At 40.6% G+C, this 22,420-nt stretch overlaps 1 protein-coding gene across 1 annotated transcript in view; it reads left to right on the plus strand.

Annotated features, from left to right (window-relative positions):
• Nucleotides 1-22,420, plus strand: part of CTTNBP2 (cortactin binding protein 2) — a 207,044-nt gene that overhangs the window by 167,646 nt on the left and 16,978 nt on the right. The window contains exons 11-14 of the mRNA XM_012652735.1: nt 8,856-8,942; nt 9,025-9,124; nt 17,291-17,443; nt 17,613-17,800. Of these exons, the coding sequence (XP_012508189.1) occupies nt 8,856-8,942; nt 9,025-9,124; nt 17,291-17,443; nt 17,613-17,800 (528 nt within the window). The remainder of the gene's footprint in view (nt 1-8,855; nt 8,943-9,024; nt 9,125-17,290; nt 17,444-17,612; nt 17,801-22,420) is intronic.

Raw genomic sequence — 22,420 nt, forward strand, 5'->3', positions numbered from 1 at the left:
CAGGAGAAGGTCGTCTTCTCTTAGCAAGGACTTGGCATCAAATAAACACTCATCAATATGGAAGGGGATGGCCATAAATATCAAGATATCCCTACATAGATTTTTATAATTTCAAATTCAGTAAATATGCTAACTTTAGTTAGAAGGTTAATTTGACCATTTTAATAGAAACCAGGTAATTATAGCTTAGACAGGATAGAAGTTTATTTTTCTCAACCATATAAGTCCTAGCAGGGGAGAGATGCAGGGAGGGAGTAGGGCCAGGGCAATGTCTCCAGGGCCTCGGCACCTTCTCTCCCTGCGTCGCTGTTCCCTGGGATTTTGTTCGTGTCATTTGGTCAAAGGTAGTCACTGCTCCCCTAGCCCGGGGGAAGAACACCTGGGGAACAAGCCTCTTCCTTCCAGGGAGTTGCGCACATCCTTCCTGCCCACATCCCATTGGCCAGAATTTAGACACATGTGCACACCTCGCTGGGAAGTGTGGCCTTTTGCTGGGCAACATGTAAAACTAGGCAGTCTGTTACTAAAAGGTGGAAGGGGAAATGATTATCAAGAAAAGTAGCAAGTTCTAGATACAAAAAATGGATAAATGTAATGTTTTGTGTTCATTATTTATTACATGCCAGGCAATATGCCAAGTGCTTTTATGTCTTATTTATTCTTCAAAACATCCTGTGAGATAATTTCGTCCCTTCTGTAGAGGTGAAAATAGAAGCAGAGAGAGGGGTAAAATGAATTGCTCAAAGCCACCCATCTAGTAAGTGACGAAGCCAGAGTTGTGCAAGTCTCGGATATACTGTGTGTGTCTGTGTGTGGAAGATCTGTCTAAAACTAATGCTAATGGTATAAAACATTAAGTAAAAGATAATGTTGTTTTACTGCCTTAATTTAGACGGCCTTAAAAACAAAAATAAATGAGTTGGACTATGAGCCTTTATAAAAGTTGTTCCCATAAACTGTGAATTGATGTCTTTGTTTTCACTCCTGATGAAAGAAGTATTCAGAACCATTCCATTGATCTAGCGAGGCTCGGAGTTGAAATTGGCCTTTGTACAAGCAGCGGCAGTAGCATATAAACATTCAAAGCTTCACTGCATGGGAGAGGTGGTGTCTCCTGAATTGATACTTTCACTTCTTTTCCTTGCTATTTGCTCCCCTTTCCCTGAGGAATTTATGTATGTATGATGGGGAGGAGATCTGTCTCATTACCTTGCTTAAATGAAGGTTGAAGGGTGTGACCCACAAGTTTTTAGGAATGTGAGCCTCAGTCTGCCAGCAGAGCCAGCTGGTAGAACCACTTCCTTCTTTCCGTTTTCCTTTCTCCATACCAGGCAAGGTTCTGGCCAAGACTTTTCACTCACCTGTTTAAATGATAAAATGAATAGGAAGGCCATGCAACTGAATTATAGTTACAAAGTAACGTTGGCTAGCACATCTATAAAATGAGATGTCTACTAGTCACCTTATCTTTAGAATATTTCTAAGTACGCTTATATGTGTGCCTCCTAAGGCTATAAGACAGTTTGACGACCAGTGACCAACAAACCAGACTAAGCATTGTTATTACTTTTATTCTCGATTTAGTGAGTGTTATACAAAAGGCTTTTTTAATCCAACAATTAACTCTTGGATGAATATAATACAAATTTATTACTCATTTCAGGAGTCGCTGTAAAATTTAAAGTGACTGAGGCAATAATATACTAGTTGTGAATGTTTCCTTTTCCATACACAATCCATGTGTTATGAATTTTTGTATCCTGTTATTTAATTCAATTGTTTGACAACTGTTTATTGAGAGCCTCCTAAGTACAGGCAGTATTTTAGAAACTTGGGATACAGCTATGTAGAAGACACATTCCCTGGCCTCATAGAGCTTACATTCTAGTGAGAAAAGAGAGATTAAAAAAAAAATGAATAAATACATATGTGACAACCAGCACTAATTACAAGTATAAAAAGATAAAACCAGATAAGGAGATAAAGAGTGGATGGAAGGGGTGGGAGAAGGTGCTATTTTTAGATGGAGTTGTCAGGAAAGATCTTTCTGGAGTAACATTTGAACAGAAAACCAAACAAAGTGAAGAAAGTAGCCTTATAGGGTGTGCTGGAGGGAGAGGCAATGGCAGATACAAAGGTATCTAGACTAAAAGTGAGGTCTGAGAAATGACCAGAAGCTAGATTATGCAGTAACGTGGCAAGGAACATGGCAGCAAGGACTTTGAATTTTATTCCAGGTAGATAGGAAATCACTGGAGGACTCTGAGCCAGAGAGTGGTGTATCTCCCCTCCCCAGTGCCACAGATAGCTATAGACACATTGATGTGTATTTGAATTGTCAGAAATCTGTACAGTAGATGTGCAAACATAGTAATAGCTGACTTTTTATTGAGCATTTATTATATGCCAAGCTCTCTTCTAAGTATACAGATTCTCATTTAATCATTCTAGGAGGTAGGTACCCACCTTAAGTGGTGAGACCCAAGGACTTGAACTTAGGCTGTCTGCCATACTCATGAATTTAATCATAGTTTATATTAGTTATTAGCCTATTAATAATTAAGTATTTTCATAACTAGTTGCTACTGTGTATGCAAATGTATGGTATAAAATGTATGTGTTAAAATCCTCATGCAGAAAACCGTGGAGTAAAGACTTTTTGTAGCTGCCTCGTCACCCGCAATGTGAAGCCTTTAAATCAAGCCTTTTGTTTCTGGGGTTTTTTTTTTAATGATAATATTTTTAAATACTTTCATTGAATTGTTAAAATAATACAAGTAAATTTTAAATCTCCACCCTTGATTTAATAAGGGAAATATTCAACCTAACTGAATTTTGAATCACTAATGATTTAATGTAATAGTTGAACTTTTTTCATTAACTCAAATGTTTCTCTTAGCCAGTTTGTGATTTTATTAGCTTATTCGCAACCTTGTATTTTAATGTCAGCGATTATGAATAATTATTATATTAGAAAAATACATGAGTAGGTCATCCTAATCTGAGCCCTACTTTAAAATGTAGGACTCAGAATGCTCTAGGACTGCAAGGCTTGAGATTCTCCCGCCTGTTGCCCATCCATTCCAGTACGTGCCATGCTAATCACTAAGAATCATCACTAGGAGATGCTACTTATTCTCGACATTCCTAAAATAAATTTGCTACTTTCCCATAAAAATAGTGTTGTAAGTGATGGTTATATGTCTAAGACAGCCCGCAAAACTCCATCAACCCCTCTAGCAGATGGCCAGTTCTAGCCTAACCTTTTGTAGGTCACGGAAGAACAAAGCTGGGTGAAGTCCTGGTAGAAGGAAGCAGTTGCCTAGTATGAGGAAAAGGTGGCTCCAACACCAGCGGAAGCTTCGGCTTCCATAGAAATGGTGGAAAAAGATTCAGGGCAGTAGGATGAGTGACAGCCCGGAGGAGGCCTGAAGCAGGAAGTGTTCGTGAATACTAGAGGCTGGCTGGCAAGGAAGCAGTTATGTCCAAGAGTTACATCTGATAATTTTATTTTATTTTTAATACCTGTAATTACCCAGGTTATTATGCCTGTGTCAATAAATGAGAACCTCCCTTCATTTGAAGTCAGTAACCAAGTCTGATACTGGCTTTTAGAGTTTCCATAAGCTAATTTAAAATAGATACATAGTATATGAGTGTCTGTGTATGTGAACTGTAATTTCTCTTAAATTTCTATTACTCCCTTACACCTATTCTGTGAAGAGAGACCTCGGCAAATGGTTATAACCCTGTCTAACACGAAGGATTCCAGTTTAGTGTATTTCAAATGCTGAATGTGTCAATATCGTTTGGGGAAATTTTATATGAATAAATTGACAGTAATCTTGTCATTCATGGCTCTAAAGTCATAAATAAATTAGTTCTTTAAAACTGAATGTCAGAAGAGGTTGGAATAAAATTCCTAGCCATAAAGCATGTGACTTTAAGCTAGAGCCACCCCAATTTTATTGGCTCCAAAAGCCCTTTTATTTTCATTCTTTTCTGAGTTTAGTGTCTCAGCACAAGTTGGCCTAAAACGGATTCTGGACAGAAACTTTTCTTCAGACTATATATGACAAGTAAAATGCCAAACAAAAGTTCAGGTTTATTACTTTAAAATGCCACAAATCTGAAAATACATTGTAGGTGCCACATTGACAGTAGTGTAGACCCGTGGTCTCCAACTCCTGGCCGTGGACTGGTACTGGTCCGTGGCCCATTAGGAACTGGGCCACTTATGGGCACACAGCAGTAGGTGAACGGCTGGTGAGGGAGCAAAGCTTCATCTGTATTTACAGCTGCCCCCATGGCTCACATCACCACATAAGCTCCGCCTCCTGTCAGATCAGCAGCAGCATTAGATTCTCATAGGAGCACGGACCCTACTGTAAACTGCACATGCGAGGGATCTAGGTTGTGCGCTCCTTGTGAAAATCTAGTGCCTGATCTGAGGTGGAGCTGAGGCGGTGATGCTAGCGCTGGGGAGTGGCTGCAAATGCAGATTATGATTAGCAGAGAGGTTTGACTGCAGAATAAATGTAATACCCTTAAATCACCCCCAAACCATTCCCTAACCCCCTCCATCCCCCATTTGTGGAAAAATTGTCTATGAAACTGGTTCCTGGTGCCAAAAAGGTTGGGGACTGCTGGTGTAGACCACGGCTCCTCTAGTAAACCCCATTCTGCAGGAAACATCGTGGAGGAAAAAATAAATAAATGGATGGATGGTCTATTGTTGAGGTCATTTGTTTCCATTTAATCCAGAATCCATTTGCCTCACAAAGCACTAATTGACATGTGATGAGTTTCCTGAATAGGCTGTCAAGACACAAGAATAAAAGAGATTGGTACCAATTGTGATAATGAGGCCAGTGTCCCTTTACTAATAAGCAGAAATGTCACACTGTAAACGTGCACTTAGGAAATAATTCTGGTAACTATAATTCAGTCTGTAATTTTAAAAGTTGTGTTTGATCTACTTTTCCAAAGACCAGATCTTCTTTCAACACAATTGAATTGTGGTACTTATAAACCACTGCCACCAAAAATCTGCTTGCCTATCTGTCTATCTGTAGAGCCCTCTGCTGGAAGCATGGAGCATGTACATTCATCATACCCAAGATCTTGATATTTGGAAATATGTAATATACTAACTCCAAAACAGATATATAATTTCTTGGCAGAGCTTTGTATGTTTACACCAGTCTCCATAGAGTAACAGGTTCCCAGTAATTAAGCTAATTTTTTTTGTCATTCAGATTTTAAATGGTAACCGACACAACTATATCATTTCATGAGATAACAAAATACCATTAACAAAAAATTGGTGATACCTGAAAAGAGAAGAAACCTAATGGAATGCATGCATTAACATGTACGAATGATCCAGAAGTCTATACGTTTGTTTTTCTCTTTACCTATTTAATTCACTTATTTATTTATATTCTACCTTATCCCACAAAGGATATTAAACTAAACACAAAGGGCTTACCGTAGTGAATGGCCTTTTCAATGAAATTTAAATCAAGTGTTTCCTGTCTGTATCTCCTAAAAACCTACAATCTGAGAACAAATGAGGTGTTGAAATTGAAGACAGTTTATGACATTGAGTTTCTTTCTGTTATCTGATTTCAAAATCAATCTTAAGAAAATGCAGGCAATTTGACAGGATGGCTATAATGAATAGAGCACTCTTGTTTTCAGAAGTGAGATGGGATTAAATAGCAATGCTAGTTGAAAATCTCAGGGGTAAATCTTGAAAATCTGTAGCTTGTTTATTTTTAGTAAATCTTCAAAATCTGTATCCTATTTCACTCTGCGAAACAATCTATTCCTTGTGAGAAAGTTTCTCCCCAATAAGTCAGAGCAATTTGGGATTAATTTGGAGAGCTGGAGAGTTCTGGTTTAAAATTGCACCTGGCTAGAAGTACCTAATACACAATTTCCTACAAAAGTACTTTTGAAAAGTGACAAATTCTCACAATAACACAGAAAAATAGAACTGAGGTCTCCCTTTGACAAGAATCTGGAAACATTTCCTACTACTTTTAGGAGCAATAGAGTATTAGGCCCGTTTATGTGAGGCCTACCTGAAATCAGGTAGGGAAACAATGTCATCTTTCTCTTAAAATCTTCATGGTGATTCAAAAAACCAACATGTATACCAGTTAGAAAATTGGGCATTTATCCTGTGTAGTCTCTGTGTCTTGCAGCACTGTGATCCTCTCCTCCACTCCCTGGAGATCCTTTCGTATCCATTTAGAGACTGCAGCTCCTAGAAATACCTGCTCAAGGAGTTGATGGGGATTGGCAAGACTGTGCCACATCCCAGGAGGGATATTAGCCTTAAGCCCTTTGTGTGGGTGGACACAGGAGCAGCCTGGGCTGGGGTGCGTCCTGAGACTACAGTTTATCCTCATGCATTTGTCTGCTGTGTCGGACAGAAGGAGGTCATTCCACTGCAGCCTTTGCCAGACCCTGGAGTTGACAAGCAACTGGAGTTTGGTTTTTCATCCACCCAGTGACCTGAGGAGGAGAGTTAGCCAGAAACCTAGTGGACGGTGAGAGAAGCCAATGGGGTCCACACTTCTGCTTTACTAAAAAACGCTTCCTGTGGTTTCACAGTCCATAAATAATAACAAATTACATTACATCTGTGGAAGAATACCGCAGAACAGAGTTTTCATTCTGAGGAGAGAAATTAGCAAAAACATGATAGAAGAAAAATTTCCTAAACCAAAAGAGGCCTGACTGTGCATATCAAGAGGACTTACCATGTTTTATTTAAAATTGGGAGAAAGAGGCCATAACCAGACAAATCTGTGTGATAATTTTTAATGACAAGTACAATCTGTCTCCTAGGCTTTCCCATCTCATAAATATAAATGAGAACAGATTATTCTTCAATAATTCTTTATTATTCAATGATTATTCTTTAATAATAATTTACCCCTGAAGTCGTCTTGTGGCTCCATAGCCTTACTACCTAGAAGCAGAACCTCGACTTAACTTTCTAGGATATTCTTCTCTCTTGTGTCTCTGGGGAAGTCCCTGTTCAGTCCTGGTCCTTACCTGCACCTCCACCATTGCTTGGTTCACAGCCCACTGCTGAGTGCATCCTATGGCTTCGGATCCTGACATTCCCTGGGCAGATACAGCCACTGTCATGTTTCCTGCAGACATTGGTAAGCCTTTTAGTGAAGGCTTAGCAATAATGGAATAGTATTCAAACTCAGAGAAAATGAATGGTGGCTACCAGATATGTTGTCTTTCAAAGCCTAAACCCCAGTCCCAAACTCAGCAGCAAGGAGCCCCTTAAATGACCTTTTCCCTCCTTAGCTTAAGCTCTGATACCTGGTGGCCAAGCCTGGCTTTCCTCCACTTTCCAGGAGTTCCCACAAGCATGCCTTAGTCTCCTTGGAGGCCAAAGATCAAGTCTTAAAGGCCCCAGGTAAGGAAGAAGTTCCCTCATCCCCCCATGCTAAGTGCTTCCCCCCATCAAGCCTTCGTTTCCTATCCCAGAATCTGCCTCTTCCTGTAGTGAAGGAGCAGGGGCATATTTACTGTCTTCACAGAGGTCCACCCCAGCCACCCTCAAAGGTGTGGCCTTCCCCCGGGATCTCAAAGGAACAACCTCATCAGAGCACAATAGAGCTACAACAGCACAAAGATACACATACCTGTCCTTACATTGTCCCGTTCCAAATTACAGAAATAACAGGCCCTTTCGTGTTTAACACTTCTCCAAATCTGGGTGGCTCAATCTCACACATGAACCACAGCAACTGTACCGATTAGGGTGGAGCTTCACCTGCCCATGTTCTTTTCTGCAAGACCCTAACAATAAGAAAGCTGCTCCCAAGTGTGTGTGCTGGGAGGTGGCAGGGGTCTCAGCCCTGGGGTGAGAAAAGTGGGAGGCTGCCTTCCCCTCTCGACATCTTGCTCCAGACATCACCGCCCTTGCTCTATGTGGATGATAATTTCCTTTCCATCCGACTGCATGCTGGATCTCCATGTGTTCTTAGGTGAGGTATCCATATACACGAGGATAAAGGTTAAAAAAAATTTATAAGCATCCAGGCAGGAGATTTTCTTTTTTATGAAATAAAAGCGATCCATCTCTACCTACATTTCTTTGAAACACTGAATTCTAGAATGGTGTAGTATATGAAGTTGATCCCAGAGTTTTATAATCATCAAGATATCTTTTACCTAAGAAGTCAACACAAAGATACTCTCTGATATACAACAGCTGTGAAAAGATTGCACTCATGTACGCCTCTTTAAAAAAAACTTACAAATGCTTACACACACACATCCACTATGCAAAGAAAAAACTGGAGGGAAACACAGTATTTACACTGATTGCTTCTTGGTGCTGACACTATCAGTAATTTTTAATCTTCTCTAAATATCTTAGTATTTTCCAAAATTTCCTTAATGAAATGCATTTCTACTTTAACCCCTAAAAAGCAAAACAAGCATTGGGAAAATTGAAAGTAAAGAATATCTGCAAAAGACAATAAAGAAGAAACAAAATCTGCAAGGGACAAGATACACTTAGAACTGTGTTTCTCAGCTAACATGCTGAAGCTCATTATAGAAAGTACAGGGAAGAAAGTATATGCTTTTTCATAAAATGTCAGCTCTTGCTAAATACTCTTTGCCCATGTTTCACATGAAAATGAAAGACTAATTCATTCAATTCCAATGAATAAAGCTAATCTCTAAAATATTATTTTTAATCTTTTGAAAGTCTAAGGACAATCAGAAAGGGAATTCCTCACCTGTATACTCCTATTTTCTCTTCTCAACTTAGCATCTTCACCTAAGGTCTCTTTTTGGTTTATTAATAGGTTGAGCAATATCATAATGTCATTTTCCATGGCCCAGAAGGAAGCTTGCAAGACTACATAGTACATCAGCTTGCACTCTGCCTGAAGGTATCGATTACTTGTATATCATCTCTTTTTCTTAGAAAATTGGAAAGTGTGCAGAACTAAGCACTCTGTTTTCTTTTCGCAGCACAGACAAATGGCTGCAGGATTCTCCTGTGAAATAGTGAGAGCTGAAGTAGATACTGGTTTCTCTAAGGAACAGCTAGTAGACCTGTTCATCAGTAGTGGTAAGACCATTTCAGCCAACTGGACTGTGATAACCAAAATGGCTCTTCAGTGATGCCATTAAAAGGAAATCAACTTTATTGCTTGGGGATAAATTTAAGTCAGCTATTTAATTATACAGCAACTATGGAATGAGTGCCTGCAAAAAAAAGTATTTTTATGTGTATATTATTGCATTCATTGAGCATCCTGCATTTCTTTTTTTTCTATCTTTTTAAATTAATCATTAATTGTTGTGAGTATACCATGTCACTGGCACCAGTGGTATGCCAAGGGAGGAGGTGGTGAGAGCATTGTACCCTAGCTGGCCTGGGTATTGCATTTTTACTGCTGTTTGGAATTGCTGGAGCATGGTGATAATGAAAAGCCGATCAAGTTTTAGTAAATTTTATTACTCATAAATTCCCTACAACCAGTACATCCCTTAATGCGGCAGACCGCTTTGTCCACCCCACCCTTGGTATGCCATCAACTGGTACTTTGCTAAATTCATTACATGTGCTAATTAACTCATTTTATCTCCACAACAACTCTATGCAAGTAGATATCATTATTTCTATTTCAAAGTTGGGAAACGGGCACAGAGAGGTTCAGTAACTTGCTGTATAGTAGCAGAACCAAGATTAAACATGTATGTTAGTCTAAGGTTATTCATGAGTTTTCTGTCTTAGGCTCCAGAGCCTAACACCCCAGGCCTCATCACAGGTGGAGTTAGCATAACTCTGCATAGCATAGCATAGCCTAACTAGCCACTGCGACACAAAAATGACATGGACCAGACCTCGTGCTCCAAGGGCTCAAAGCCACAGAGCCCCAGGGGTGAAGGAGGCAGTTACAAAGTCAGAGAAGGATAAGAGGCAAATTCAAAATCTCTATTCAGGGGAAGGGCACTTCTTATCTTTGGAACCAGGACAAAGGGAGATACCTTGTAGCCAGGACAACTGCAGATCCGGCTTACGAAGATAGAAATTACCTGCAGCTCTGTATCAAGAAATGAAATTAAGAGGCAGGTTTGGAGAAGCACTGAGGATTTCACTGAGGATTCCAGAAACCTAGAAGCACATTTTGGGAGCAGGAAATTCCAGTAGGATCTGAATACTACACAGGCCAGTCCTGGACTAGAAATTAGTGAAAGTTAGCTATGCAAAGCTGTTTTCTCTGATAAAGTTGCTAATCGTAGCTGAAGTTTATTAAGTTCTTACTCTGGTAGGCCCCATTCTAAACACTGCATTTCTTAACTCGTGACCCTCTGAGACAGGTACATTTCCATCCCTGACTTATGAACATGAAAATACTTGAGACGAGAGGTTAAGTATCCTGCCCAAAGGTCCCACAGCAAGGACATAGAGCGGGACTCAGACCAAAGCAATCTGGCTCCTGAGCGTGACCTCGATCACCACCAGCCTTAAAAGCTCCCCTGAGCCAAATATCTGCTTTTCCCACTTAGTCCCACACATTTTTTTCAACTTTCAGTCTTGTTTCATCTCAAAGTAAGAAGCTATAAAATATTTTGTTCTCACCCTGTCAGTGTAGATAGCAGCTATAGACTAGCTTCTGCTCTAAGTGTGGAGAGCTAAGAAAATTGGAGACCAGTGAATTAGGTCACGAAGGACGCAAAGGTGACCAGCTCAGCATTTCTCAATCTATGGTGGGCATCTTCTTAAAAAGATCTCCCTAATTTCCCAGCTTGGCAATGGTCCAAGTCTTCTGGCTCTCACACGGGAGAGTCGGATCTTATTGGCAAGCTCGAAAACCCAAGTACCCACAGTGCCAATGAGCCGCATTAAGGGTGAAGCGGGTTGGATGGGGCCACTGTCCTTATCTGCTGGAGGACCAGCAGTGCTCAGCTCCCGCTGTTTGTTCCTGGCAGATCCAGTGTCGTGACGTCTTGTGACTTTTAGGGAGAAGTCAGAAATCCAAGTTTTTATGTACAAACTTTGGGGTTTTGTTCTTTCAATGCTGCCAACTATTCCAATTTTAAAAGCAATATGAGAACCACATGGAACCCCCTGGTCCTCTCATTTACAGACCTTTCACCTTTGCCCCACAGTCAGTCTCAATCTGCTTTTTTATCCATTCCGTTGGCACCATCTTACTTTGTGCTCCCTTCCCTGTAACTCATCTGCTTCCGTGTGAACGGCTTCTCTGCCTCCTGCTCTCCACACTGAGCGTTCCTCACAGGTGCAGACCTCTGATTAAAACCTCCCGTGAGTTCTGCACATGCATCCCCGTCCCTCCGCCGCCCAGTGAACTAAGTGCACGCTGTTCAAGGCCTTCCATTTCTGGGGCATTGATCCACCTGATTTGCTTATCTGACTGTTTTTAAACAGATGTGTATATTCCAGCAGGATATGGTGTTTCTTCCCTAGCCTGCATGTCCTTTACTTTTCCACTCTCCACGTTCATGCTGTGGCTTCCGCTAGAATGACAGAGTAAATGTGTGAATGCCCCTCGTCCCACACACCTATCATGGCTCCCACGTGGCAGGAACTATGCACAGTAGTATGTAGTGATTAAAACAGATGTGTTCTCTGCCCTTCTGGAAACTACAGGAAAAGCCTCTGTTAAAATAGTTTAAGGACACCTCAAACGAAGCCTTCTCTGATCCCTCTGGATGTGATGTGTCCTTCTAGTGACCAACGGTAGATTTGTTTGTACTTCTGTGCCCCACCCAACCATAGGCCAGGGCAGTGAGGGTGTTATTTGGGGTTTCGCCTTGCCTCACACACATATATTATGAGCTTCTTGAAGGTTGGTACTGTAGCTTATTCTATTTATCCTTGTATGCTAATTGCCAATAATTATTTGTTGAATGAATGGGTGAATTTTCTGGTGCAGAAAATAGCATAGGGAAAGAAAAGGGGAATTCTTAGTCCTATTCAGGTGTCAGCAAGTAGAAGAACTTGCTTAGAGTGGAGGTAGGAAGAAATGAGATTAGAGAGACAGGAGTTGTTAAGGGAGTCACTGATGACAGGACATAAAGATAGAGTGATTTGAATTTGAAAAATGAAGTTTTTCAACCATAAGCCAAGACCAAAAAAATTTCCACTCTGAGTTCAAGAAAGAAGAGTAGGAAATGGTGTATCATCTCCAAATATAGAAGGACTTCTATTCTGTATTTCGCTTAATTTATGAGTTTCAATATCTTCCTTCACTTTTTAATAATAAAACTAAGACACAAATACAAGGTTCATTTGCTAAGATCTTGACTGCAGTTGCCCCAGTTAGCAAGCTGGGCATTGCAGGAGCCTCAGTTCCCCCGTTCCCCATGTCCCGGCAGTCGCTAAGGTCTGTCAAATGTGCTTTCTTTATCTCTTTTCCTCCTCCTGCCCTCTCTTCCCCCTGCCACCTGTCATTTCTTGTTCAAGGGGCTGGGGAGGCCTCAGCATTAGCCCTTCGTGCTTCCTCTGGTCACACTCCCTCCACAGGCCCTCTTCAGGGTGTCCAGGGGTTCACTCTAGGACCCAAAACCACTCGTGACACTTCCCTGCTGTTACACTCCGATCAATGGCTGCAGGATGAAGGCTCAAGCTCTCAGAATGTTACTCAGGAACATTATGGCTGGCCTCTCCTGCTGTCCATCCTTAGCTCCTAAAACTCACTCCACCAGTGCCACAGTCCTCTTACTGCTATTGACTGGTGACAGATGAAGAGTAACGGAGAACAGACACTTTAGGAGAGCAGGGCGGGAGGTGGGGACAGCAGCCGAGCATGGGAACTCCAGTGAGCCAGAGGAAAGGACCCAGCTGTGGGTGTGAGTCGGTTCTTTCAACGTGCAGAAAGCACATAGCCGGGAATGATCCTTTGGTCGAGAGCTGATGGAGGAGGACACGGGGGAGAAGGCAGCGATCTGGTTGAGGGAAAGGGTTTCCCAGGCTGTTCCACTCCAGCTTTTAGAATAACAAGGGCACAGAAAGGATCTATGAGCCACTCTCTTGCTCTTTTACCAAGAAATGAAAGTGATCAAATGGCATGACTACGAGTGAGGAAGACACCGATTTGCGAGGTATTCTATATATACACTCCTGGATTTTAACCTTATTTGCTCTAAAGAAAGAGACTTAAAATACTTGGATTTGCCTGGGGTTGGAATGTTGAACTTTTATCCTCCACTGAGCACAGCACATGTGTTACCTTATTTGCTCCTCTCTACGATTCCGTGGGAGAAAGCCGGCGAAAAGTCACAGAATGAATAAAAGAAGTATGCATGTAAAAAGCACGGGAAGGAAGAGTAGCAGAAGTATTTCGAATGATTAACTTTAAAAAATCTAAAACTTAAATGGTGAATTAAAATGGTGCCAATGAAGAAAAGGATGTAGCATAAAAGAACACTTCAAAGAGAATGACACAGCACCGATTGCAGCATTAATTACTTTGTGTTTATTTTCAAATAACATTTTCTCTCTCGTGTTGCCTGTTGTGAGAGTTACGTCACAAGACTCTGTTATTTGGTAAGGAGGCTGGGGATGCATATTAGCATTGGGTCAAATTTCTCCTCAGTCTAAGGTATGGAATTGGGTTAGCGTGACAGATTCTTTTCCAAATTACATGTGACAGTAAGTAGTAAAAAAAAAAAAAAAAATTAAACACCAGAATATTTTAAAATAATACCTTGAATTCCTGAGAGAACGTTTCTTTTTAGAAGTAATAAGGATGGAATTACTGTGATTATAGTAGGAGAATATGGCAACTGGATTTTCCATAATGAGCTTACCTCCTTGGACCCTGCACTGGTGGAGGTGCTTTGAAGGTTCGCCCTGCGTTTCTCACTTGGACTCTCAGAGCATCGTGCCTGCAGAGCCTTGATTTAAGTGGCAAAATAAAAGAGGGGCTGTTTTCTGTTCTCAAAAAGGAGATTATAGACTTTAAGTCACCAAGTTGGGGTTTAACTAAAAATGTGACGTCTCAGTTATTTTTAATCCAACAAGTGTTGCTGTAGAACTATTAATAACTATCTAGGACTTTATAAGGGTGCACAAAACTGGGGTGTAGCCTTGAGCCTCGCAAAGAGGGTGTCCAATTAAAATTACCCACCTGCAGGGGAGGAGCAGGGCTGATGTAGCCTGTTGTTCTTGGAAGAAAAAAAGGACAAAAAGAGCAGTTTCAGAAACAGAGCTTTGAGGTATCATAAAGCAAAAGGAATCTCAATGGCTGACTTTTGGCAGATAAAAGGGAATCTGATTTAACATGGAGTGAACAACTTCCTTTCACATCTCCTTAAATCCTAGTCAGAGACGGGTTAATCCTTGAAACTGGAAACTAACGAATTCCTGCTTCTGTGGTTGGTTAATATTTTAGACCTGAAACTGTGCTAAATGACCTGAACTAGACACGTGCTATTTCTGAAGTAAAATGAAATTTACCTTTGCACCAACTTGTCTGAGGATGTTGAATGTGAGTGGTCTGATGGAGAAGTAGGTGCTAATGAAAAATCGAGGCAATGAGGCCAGCTGCGTCGATGGCAAACCAAAGAAACTCACACTAGTGGACCCCTTGATGGGTACCTCAAGGGAGACCAGGATAAAGATGAGGTGGAAACCTAATCCAACGATTATGAATAGCAATGCTACCCCCTTTTTGTCTAGGGCACAAACTGTTCATTAAAGGTGGGGATTAATTAAGTCATTAGCAATATATTCTTTGCTTGCGGACCCGGGAGAGTGAGTTTATTATGTGCTTCCAAGAGACCTCCTGCAGTCCTGCGAATTCATTTATTTTACCTCCAGCCTGAATCCTCCCTGGATGTGCGCATCCGCATGTCCCACCACCTCGTGGACATCTCGGGACACTTCACTCATCAAACACATCAGGCCTGAAACAGAACCCATCTGCCATCCCCTCCCCAAGTACGTTCGCGGTCGTGTGCTCTCTGCCTCCACTAACCGCATGGCCTCTTGTCTGGTGGGGACTTCAGGGTCGTCTCTGATATTTCCTCTCTGCTCCTCTCTCAGTAAGTCACCCACCGAGACTTACTGATTCTCTCTGAAAATGCCTTTTCATCCCGTGGCTTGGCCCTGCGTGAGGCTCCCGCCATCTCTTGCCTTAACCACAGCGGTAAGAGCCTAGTATATGTGTTTTCCTCTTTATTTCCTCTCCACCCAGTCTTCACACCAGAGTGAGGATCTCAGAGAAGGAGACAAATCCTGATTATCCCTCTCCTTAAAGACTCCCACTGAGTCCCACAGCTGGTCATTTCTCTCTCCTAATGTGACATTGTGGGTCTTTCACTTTGCCTCTTTGGCTGGGTCCTGAGGCTTCATATTAGCCAGTCTCACCCTTAGCTGTATATTCCAGCTATCAGGGAACTTTTACAAAATGCCAATGCCCCAGGCCCAGTGCAGACCAGTTTAATCAGAATCGCTGAGAATCGCTGGGATGAATCCCAGGTGATTCTAACTGGCAGCCCAGGCTGAAGGCACAGACTGCCACTGTGCTGTCCCACAGCTGTGACTGCCCCACCCCAAGTGTCCGGCCTAGTCCCAGCCTGCGGTCTGGATCAGCTCTGAGCTCACCGTCATGCCACTCCTGCGGCGATTCTGACCTTGATGTGATTCCCTAGGCCCTCTGGGACAGTCCTCCCAGCTCTGTTCTTCTGCCTGTGCCATTTATTTGAAAGAGGACTAGAGAATATACTATCAGGAGTATTTGTAAAAAGCAGAATACTTGATAATATTACTCTCAAGTATTTTAAATTGGTCCTTCTTTTTTACAAAGTTAATTTGGCTAAGACTGGGGCATTTTAGAATCTTCTAAAAACTTAAAAAGTGATTTTGTTCTTTTTTTTTGAGACAAAGTCTCTGTCACCTTGGATAGAATGCAGTGGCATCATCATAGCTCACTGCAACCTCAAACTCCTGGGCTCAGGTGATCCTCCTGCTTCAGCTTCCTGAGTAGCTGGGACTACAGGTGCACACCACCCATGCTCAGCTAATTTTTTTCTATTTTTTGTAGAGCTGGTCTCAAATTCCTGGCCTCAAGCCATCCTCCCACCTTGGCCTCTGAAAGTGCTGGGATTACAGGCGTGAGCCACCGTGCCCAGCATGATTTTAATTTTTTAATTAAATGTTTGCTATATTGGAAATGCTATACATATTTTAACTAAAATATTAATAGCATTTGACTGCTTAGTAGGTGCCAGTCACTGTTTTAAGTATGTTTTGTGCACTGGCTTATTCATTTCCTACATAATAATCTTCCATTTACTTTGTCTTTCATTTTAGGTTGATATGAAGACAGTCCCTCCCACCCTAAATAGAAGGAATACTAAAATATTTTACTAGACTTTACTCCTTCCTTACCATTGTTTCTGAAACCTTAGTCAAATCACTTCCACCTCTCTGAGATCTGTAAAATGAAGGGAGGTGTCTGCTTTATCTCTCTGAGGTCCTGTGTACATGATTTTATGAACATTTTACATATGAGTAATTTAGAGGTTATTTAAGGGCTTTTAACCTTTTATATTGTGAAATATACATACATAAAATACATACTATTAATAGTTACAGATCAATGAATAAAATAACCATTTAACCACTGAAAATGCCAAGAAATATTAATAGAATATTCTCAGCTTCCAGAACATGGCTGTATGCCCCACTCCTTATCACAAAACCTCTCATCTGGAGGGAACCACTACTCTGTCTTTTGTGATAACCATTTTTTTTAAGTTTTTCTGTATGGGTTTACTCCCTGTGTATGAATCCCTAAATTATATATTTAGTGTTGCCTATTTTAAACTTTGCATGATGAAATCATATTGTATATATTCTTTAGTGGTTTGCTTCTTAATATATTGTTTGAGATAGTCTTCCATGTTGTTACTGATGGCTGTAATTTGTTTGCTTTCGCATTTATTGTAGGAATATGCTCTTATTTATCTATTGTATTGTTGATGGACAGGGGTTGATTCCATTTGGGACCTGCGGTGGAACCAGGAGTGTTGGACCATTGTGTGTGTGTGTGTGTGTGTGTGTGTGTGTGTGTGCATCTTCAAACATATAAATACTGCCAAACTCTTTTCCAGAGTTGTTATACTCTCCAGCAATTTAAGAGCGTTGCCATTATATCACATCTTTGCTAACACTTTACATCTTTGACTTTTTAATTTTTGCTAATTTGTGTAGGTTTTTGTTAAAGCTTTAATCACCGAGTTTCCTTTTTGCCCACAGCTTGTCTGATCCCAGTGAAACAATCTCCTGTTAAGAAGAAAATCATCATCATCTTAGAGAATTTGGAAAAATCTTCATTATCTGAGTTATTGGGGGACTTTTTGGCACCTCTTGAAATTCGCAGCACTGAAAGCCCCTGTACTTTCCAGAAAGGTAACGATGGTAGAGAGACCACACTGAGAAGCTTCTGTGATATTCCGATCTTTCTGTTCCCCAGAGAACACGTTACATACTTCATGTTCGTCTTTAACCGATTTTAATTTGCATTTGCCCCCATAATAAGACTCGCTGAGGTTAGGCCATTGCTTTTGGTTTATTTTAGGAAACGGGATGTCTGAATGTTACTACTTCCACGAGAACTGCTTTCTGATGGGAACCATTGCCAAGGCCTGTCTGCAGGGCTCCGACTTGCTGGTGCAGCAGCACTTCCGCTGGGTGCAGCTGCGGTGGGATGGTGAGCCCATGCAGGGACTGCTGCAGAGGTTCCTAGGACGGAAGCTTGTAAATAAGGTACCAAACAGCAGCTGCAAGCTGTTGCCGGGAGAGCAGGGGTTTTGCATGTCAGGAGATCTGGGTTTGAGTTCAACCACTTACGGTGTGGCCTGGGCCAAGTCAAACTGTTAGATATTCAAGGGTTAAACAAGATAATGAATGTGAAACCTGTAACAGTTTCTGGACTATATTAAGTACAAGAAAAAATAAATAGGTTTTACTGTTGTTATTAATTGTTCTCAAGGAATCTTGCCAAGTTGTAAATGCTATGAAAGGTTTGATTAGAGAATCAATCCCTCTCCTTAAAGAAAACTTACTGCTTCCTTAGAGCTTTCAGAGCATTACACTTCCATTCAGGCAAGTTTTAATATAGGGCTGTTACACTACACTATGCCGAATATGAAAAAGTAGAATTCTATATCTTTTGGCACATTTTTTTCAAGAGTGATAATTTCTGGTGATTTTTCACAGAATAATGAAGTAGGTATTCTGGAGTCTCCCAAATAACAAAAGTAATTTACAGCTGACCAAATCCAACATATCATTATTTAATATTCTTAAATTGGGCTAATAGCTGAGTGTCAGGGTAGATTTGAAATAATAGAGCTCCATTTAGTAAGATTTTCTCATTTAATCCTGCAGGGTGGACCATATTGGAAGGACAGTGTCATCATTGTATCAGTGCAGTATTTTAAGCTGCAAATAACAAAATACCCCACTGCCAGCTGCTTCACAAAAAGAGCCCACACCCCATATAACCAGATGTCTTGTGGTGGGTGATCAGTACCGCAGGTCCCCAGTCTGCAGGAATCTCTTGACCTTCCCCTGAAGACCGCACCATGCCCTCATAGAAACACCTTCAAAGGCGGAAAGCAGGATGCAGCAAAGGATAAAAAGCTTCAGCTTCTTCAGTCTCCTCCTTATCAGGGAGGAAAGCACTTTTCCAGAAACTTCCAGTAACATAAGGCTTCCCTTTAATGTTTCATTAACCAGCCCACCCCTCAGTCCGAGACCATAGCCAGACCCACCTTCCCAAGACTGAAGCTCTTCACCAAGTCCTTTTACAAAGTTCTATGTCTGTCGTGTTAGTGTGTGAATATGCGTGCATGTGTGCTGGGGACAGGAAAAGCGGGGACTGGGGGGGAAAGTGTGAGATGGGAATGGCTTTTGGCAATTCAGTGATCGGTGCTGGCCACTGCTGATTTGAATTAATATCTGAAATTCCTAATTAGAGAAATCTTCTATCCCAAGTTATGTTAAAGTCCGTTGCCTGGCCATAAATAGATGCTCTTGGCTAAGGCACAGCGCTTGTATGATCTCCATGAGTAGGAGGAAAGGTCAGGTAAAGACAGTCATAGGTCTGTAGCTTTGCAAATTACTGATACTTCCATCACCTTCATCATTGCTAATATTTACATCTTGTTGCCAAAAATAATGCACATAAATGATCACAAAAGATCCCAGCTTCGATTCTGTAGGATTGGCACTATTTCAGGTAAAATGTATCTCCCTCCCCACCAGCTTTCTGATAAACACAGTTTGAAAAGGATTGATTTAGCTTATTTTGAAAGGAAAGTTCCAAGCTTCAAGCTCCACTCTGTTCTCCATTGTGTTTGAGAGTGGGGTGTGCTGCAAAGAATAGAAAGGGAGAAAAGGGCAATGCCTTTCATTTACCATGAAGCACTTCAAGTAGCTTAATAAAACCTTCCCCGGGGTAAGCGTACAATGGGAACAAATGATTACTGCAAAACATCAGAAATTGTGTAATGTCACAGAACCTAATCTTTGTGGGCACTTACAGAACACTGGCAATTGATCACAATCTCTTCGTCCAATTTTTTGCAGAGACATAAGAAAATAGACCTTTCAGGACAAAACAAGGCTTCCTACTAGTATATAATAAAAAATAATTATACTTTTCAGTAGGAAATGAGTATTCAATGATCATTCATTATAATATATGATCTCAGAATTCTTCCTGAAAAAATATCAAAGAAAGTGAGACATATATAATGGTTATTCCTTTTCTGAAGAGAAGGGAAATTGGTATCACATAACCCAGTGGTCAATGTAACAGAGCTGCTAGTATCACTGAATCACTCTTTTTTCTCCCTTGGCCACATTATTTCCTTCAGGTAGGACACACCAACATTCACAATTGTCCCCATTCTGAACATCATAATTACTTGGTAAAGCAAAGATTTATGTGACACTCCTTTCTTATAAAATACATTAATTACTATATCTGACTTCTAATTGAGGGATATTTTGCCTAATAGTAAATAAATCTTTGTCCTTGTGTGAACCCTCTATACCACCAAAAAGGGACTTGATTTTATAAAATACAATTCTAAAAAGAATTGCTCCCATTAGATTGTGTTATAGAGTATTACTTAAAATTTGCACATTTTAAATTTTGAAGACAAATTTCTTTGTGCTGACAGAAACTCTGTACATTTTGCTCATGTTAGCATTTTAGCTGACACCTTCCTTTTAGAGAAATTAAAATTTTTTACATTATCATAATACAAATTTAAACATGCCACAGATCCAGATATAGCAATTATATATTTATCACTTACTCAAAATATAAAATATTTAATGTCATTCTTATTAATTCAAAAACTTTTTTGGAATACCATTTGGAAGGCCCTATGAGGTACTCTGTATACATGTGAATGATTTCTTACAGAATTGATGTTTAAGAATTCATTCAAGTTTCTCCCTTCAACTGCTTACTAATCTATTTTGTGTTAATTTCTTGTAATCAGCTACAGGTCTGTATACTGTAGTCCACCTTAAACTACTCATATAACCAAATTCAACACGTCCTGCCCCCACGCCTAACTCCCAGCTTCCTTCCCCTTCTCGTTATCAGCTGTCCAGACTTAGAACTTCTCAGTCTGTTCATCCAGTCCATCAGTCAGAGCATTTTTGAAGTCCTCTGTGGCAGAGCAAGGAACACCTAGTACCGGGATCAAAGGACCTATAGCTATGGAAACTGATCATCCAAACACAGTGTGATGAGTACAACCGTAGACTTTTGTTTGAGATACATCAGAACAGTGTTAATTTTTTATTCAGTAAATATTTGCCACTGGCCTGGGGACTGTGGAAGAGGACAGGGGTTCTCCCCACCCTCATAGAGCTAGCGTTCACATGGAAAGACAGGCCTTTAGAAAGGATCCATCATTGTGGAGTGTTGGGACCTTGGAGGACAGTTTTTATTCCAGAGAGATTATTCAAGCACTATTTAAGATGTATTCAGTGTATTAGACTTGCACATCCAAATACCCAGTTTTCCCTCAAGCTTTTATCTTTCTATGTATAAATCTAGCAAAATTTAACAATCACCTTTGAAAGGACACTTATAACTTAGTTAATTAAATTCCCTTAAACAATTTAATTGGTCTTTAAAACTTTAATACATTTTCTTTTTAAGAACTTCTGTCTAACAAACAAATCTTCCCAAGTACTTAACACTTATAAAACCAGAAAATTAAGTTTATAAATCCATCAATTCAAATGTCCTGAATTTTTGTACCATTTCATAAACTTAGTAAAATTATCTTATCCCTTTTAACTTAAAATCACAACCCTAAATCAATAACTGAGTTACCATTTTAAAGTGGAAACGTGAGGCTATTCCATTACATGAAATTCTCTTAAAAGTATGTAAAAAATACCCAATGGATGATTATCCTTCATCCTAACCCAGAAAATAGCAATACAGGTTTGATTGTTTACTTTTAAATATACATAAACATCTATCCTTTACCCACTCACCACCACCTCCCCCAACACACACAAAATTTTTGCCATCCCAAGAACCCTGGGTTATTGTCCCATGAAAATTTTGGTTATTTCCATAACCTTGGTAAGGTATCCATATATATCAAAATATCACATTGCACACCATAAATATGCAATTTTTGTCAATTATGCCGTAATGAAAATAAACTGTAGCTCTAGCTTTGCCACCTATTACCTATGGAACCTTGGGCAAGATTATTTCTTTACACCTCAGTCTCCTGATACGTAAAATGGGGTAGAAATACCTGCCTCAGGCTTGTGGTGAAAATTAAATGAAAAAGGCCAGCACGGTGGCTCATGCCTGTAATCCTAGCACTCTGGGGGCCAAGACAGGAGGATTGCTTGAGCTCAGGAGTTTGAGACCAACCTGAGCAAGAGCAAGACCCCGACTCTACTAAAAATAGAAAAAATTAGGCCAGGCATGGTGGCTCACGCCTGTAATCCTAGCTCTCTGGAAGGCCGAGGCGGGCGGATTGTTTGAGCTCAGGAGTTCGAAACCAGCCTGAGCAAGAGCGAGACCCCGACTCTACTAAAAATAGAAAGAAATTAATCGGACAACTAAAAATATATAGAAAAAGTTAGCCGGGCATGGTGGCGCATGCCTGTAGTCCCAGCTACTCAGGAGGCTGAGGCAGGAGGATCGCTTGAGCCCAGGAGTTTGAGGTTGCTGTGAGCTAGGCTGATGCCACTGCACTCTAGCCTGGCTGACAAAACAAGACTCTGTCTCAAAAATTTGAGAAAAATGCTTATCACACTAACACGTTAACACACCTACTGTTAATAGTGTGTGTTATTAGCTATCCCTCATTCATCCACCCTAAGTAA

This window comes from Propithecus coquereli, unplaced genomic scaffold (genome assembly GCF_000956105.1).
Source record: "Propithecus coquereli isolate 6110/MARCELLA unplaced genomic scaffold, Pcoq_1.0 Scaffold4, whole genome shotgun sequence".
Lineage (NCBI taxonomy): Eukaryota > Metazoa > Chordata > Mammalia > Primates > Indriidae > Propithecus > Propithecus coquereli.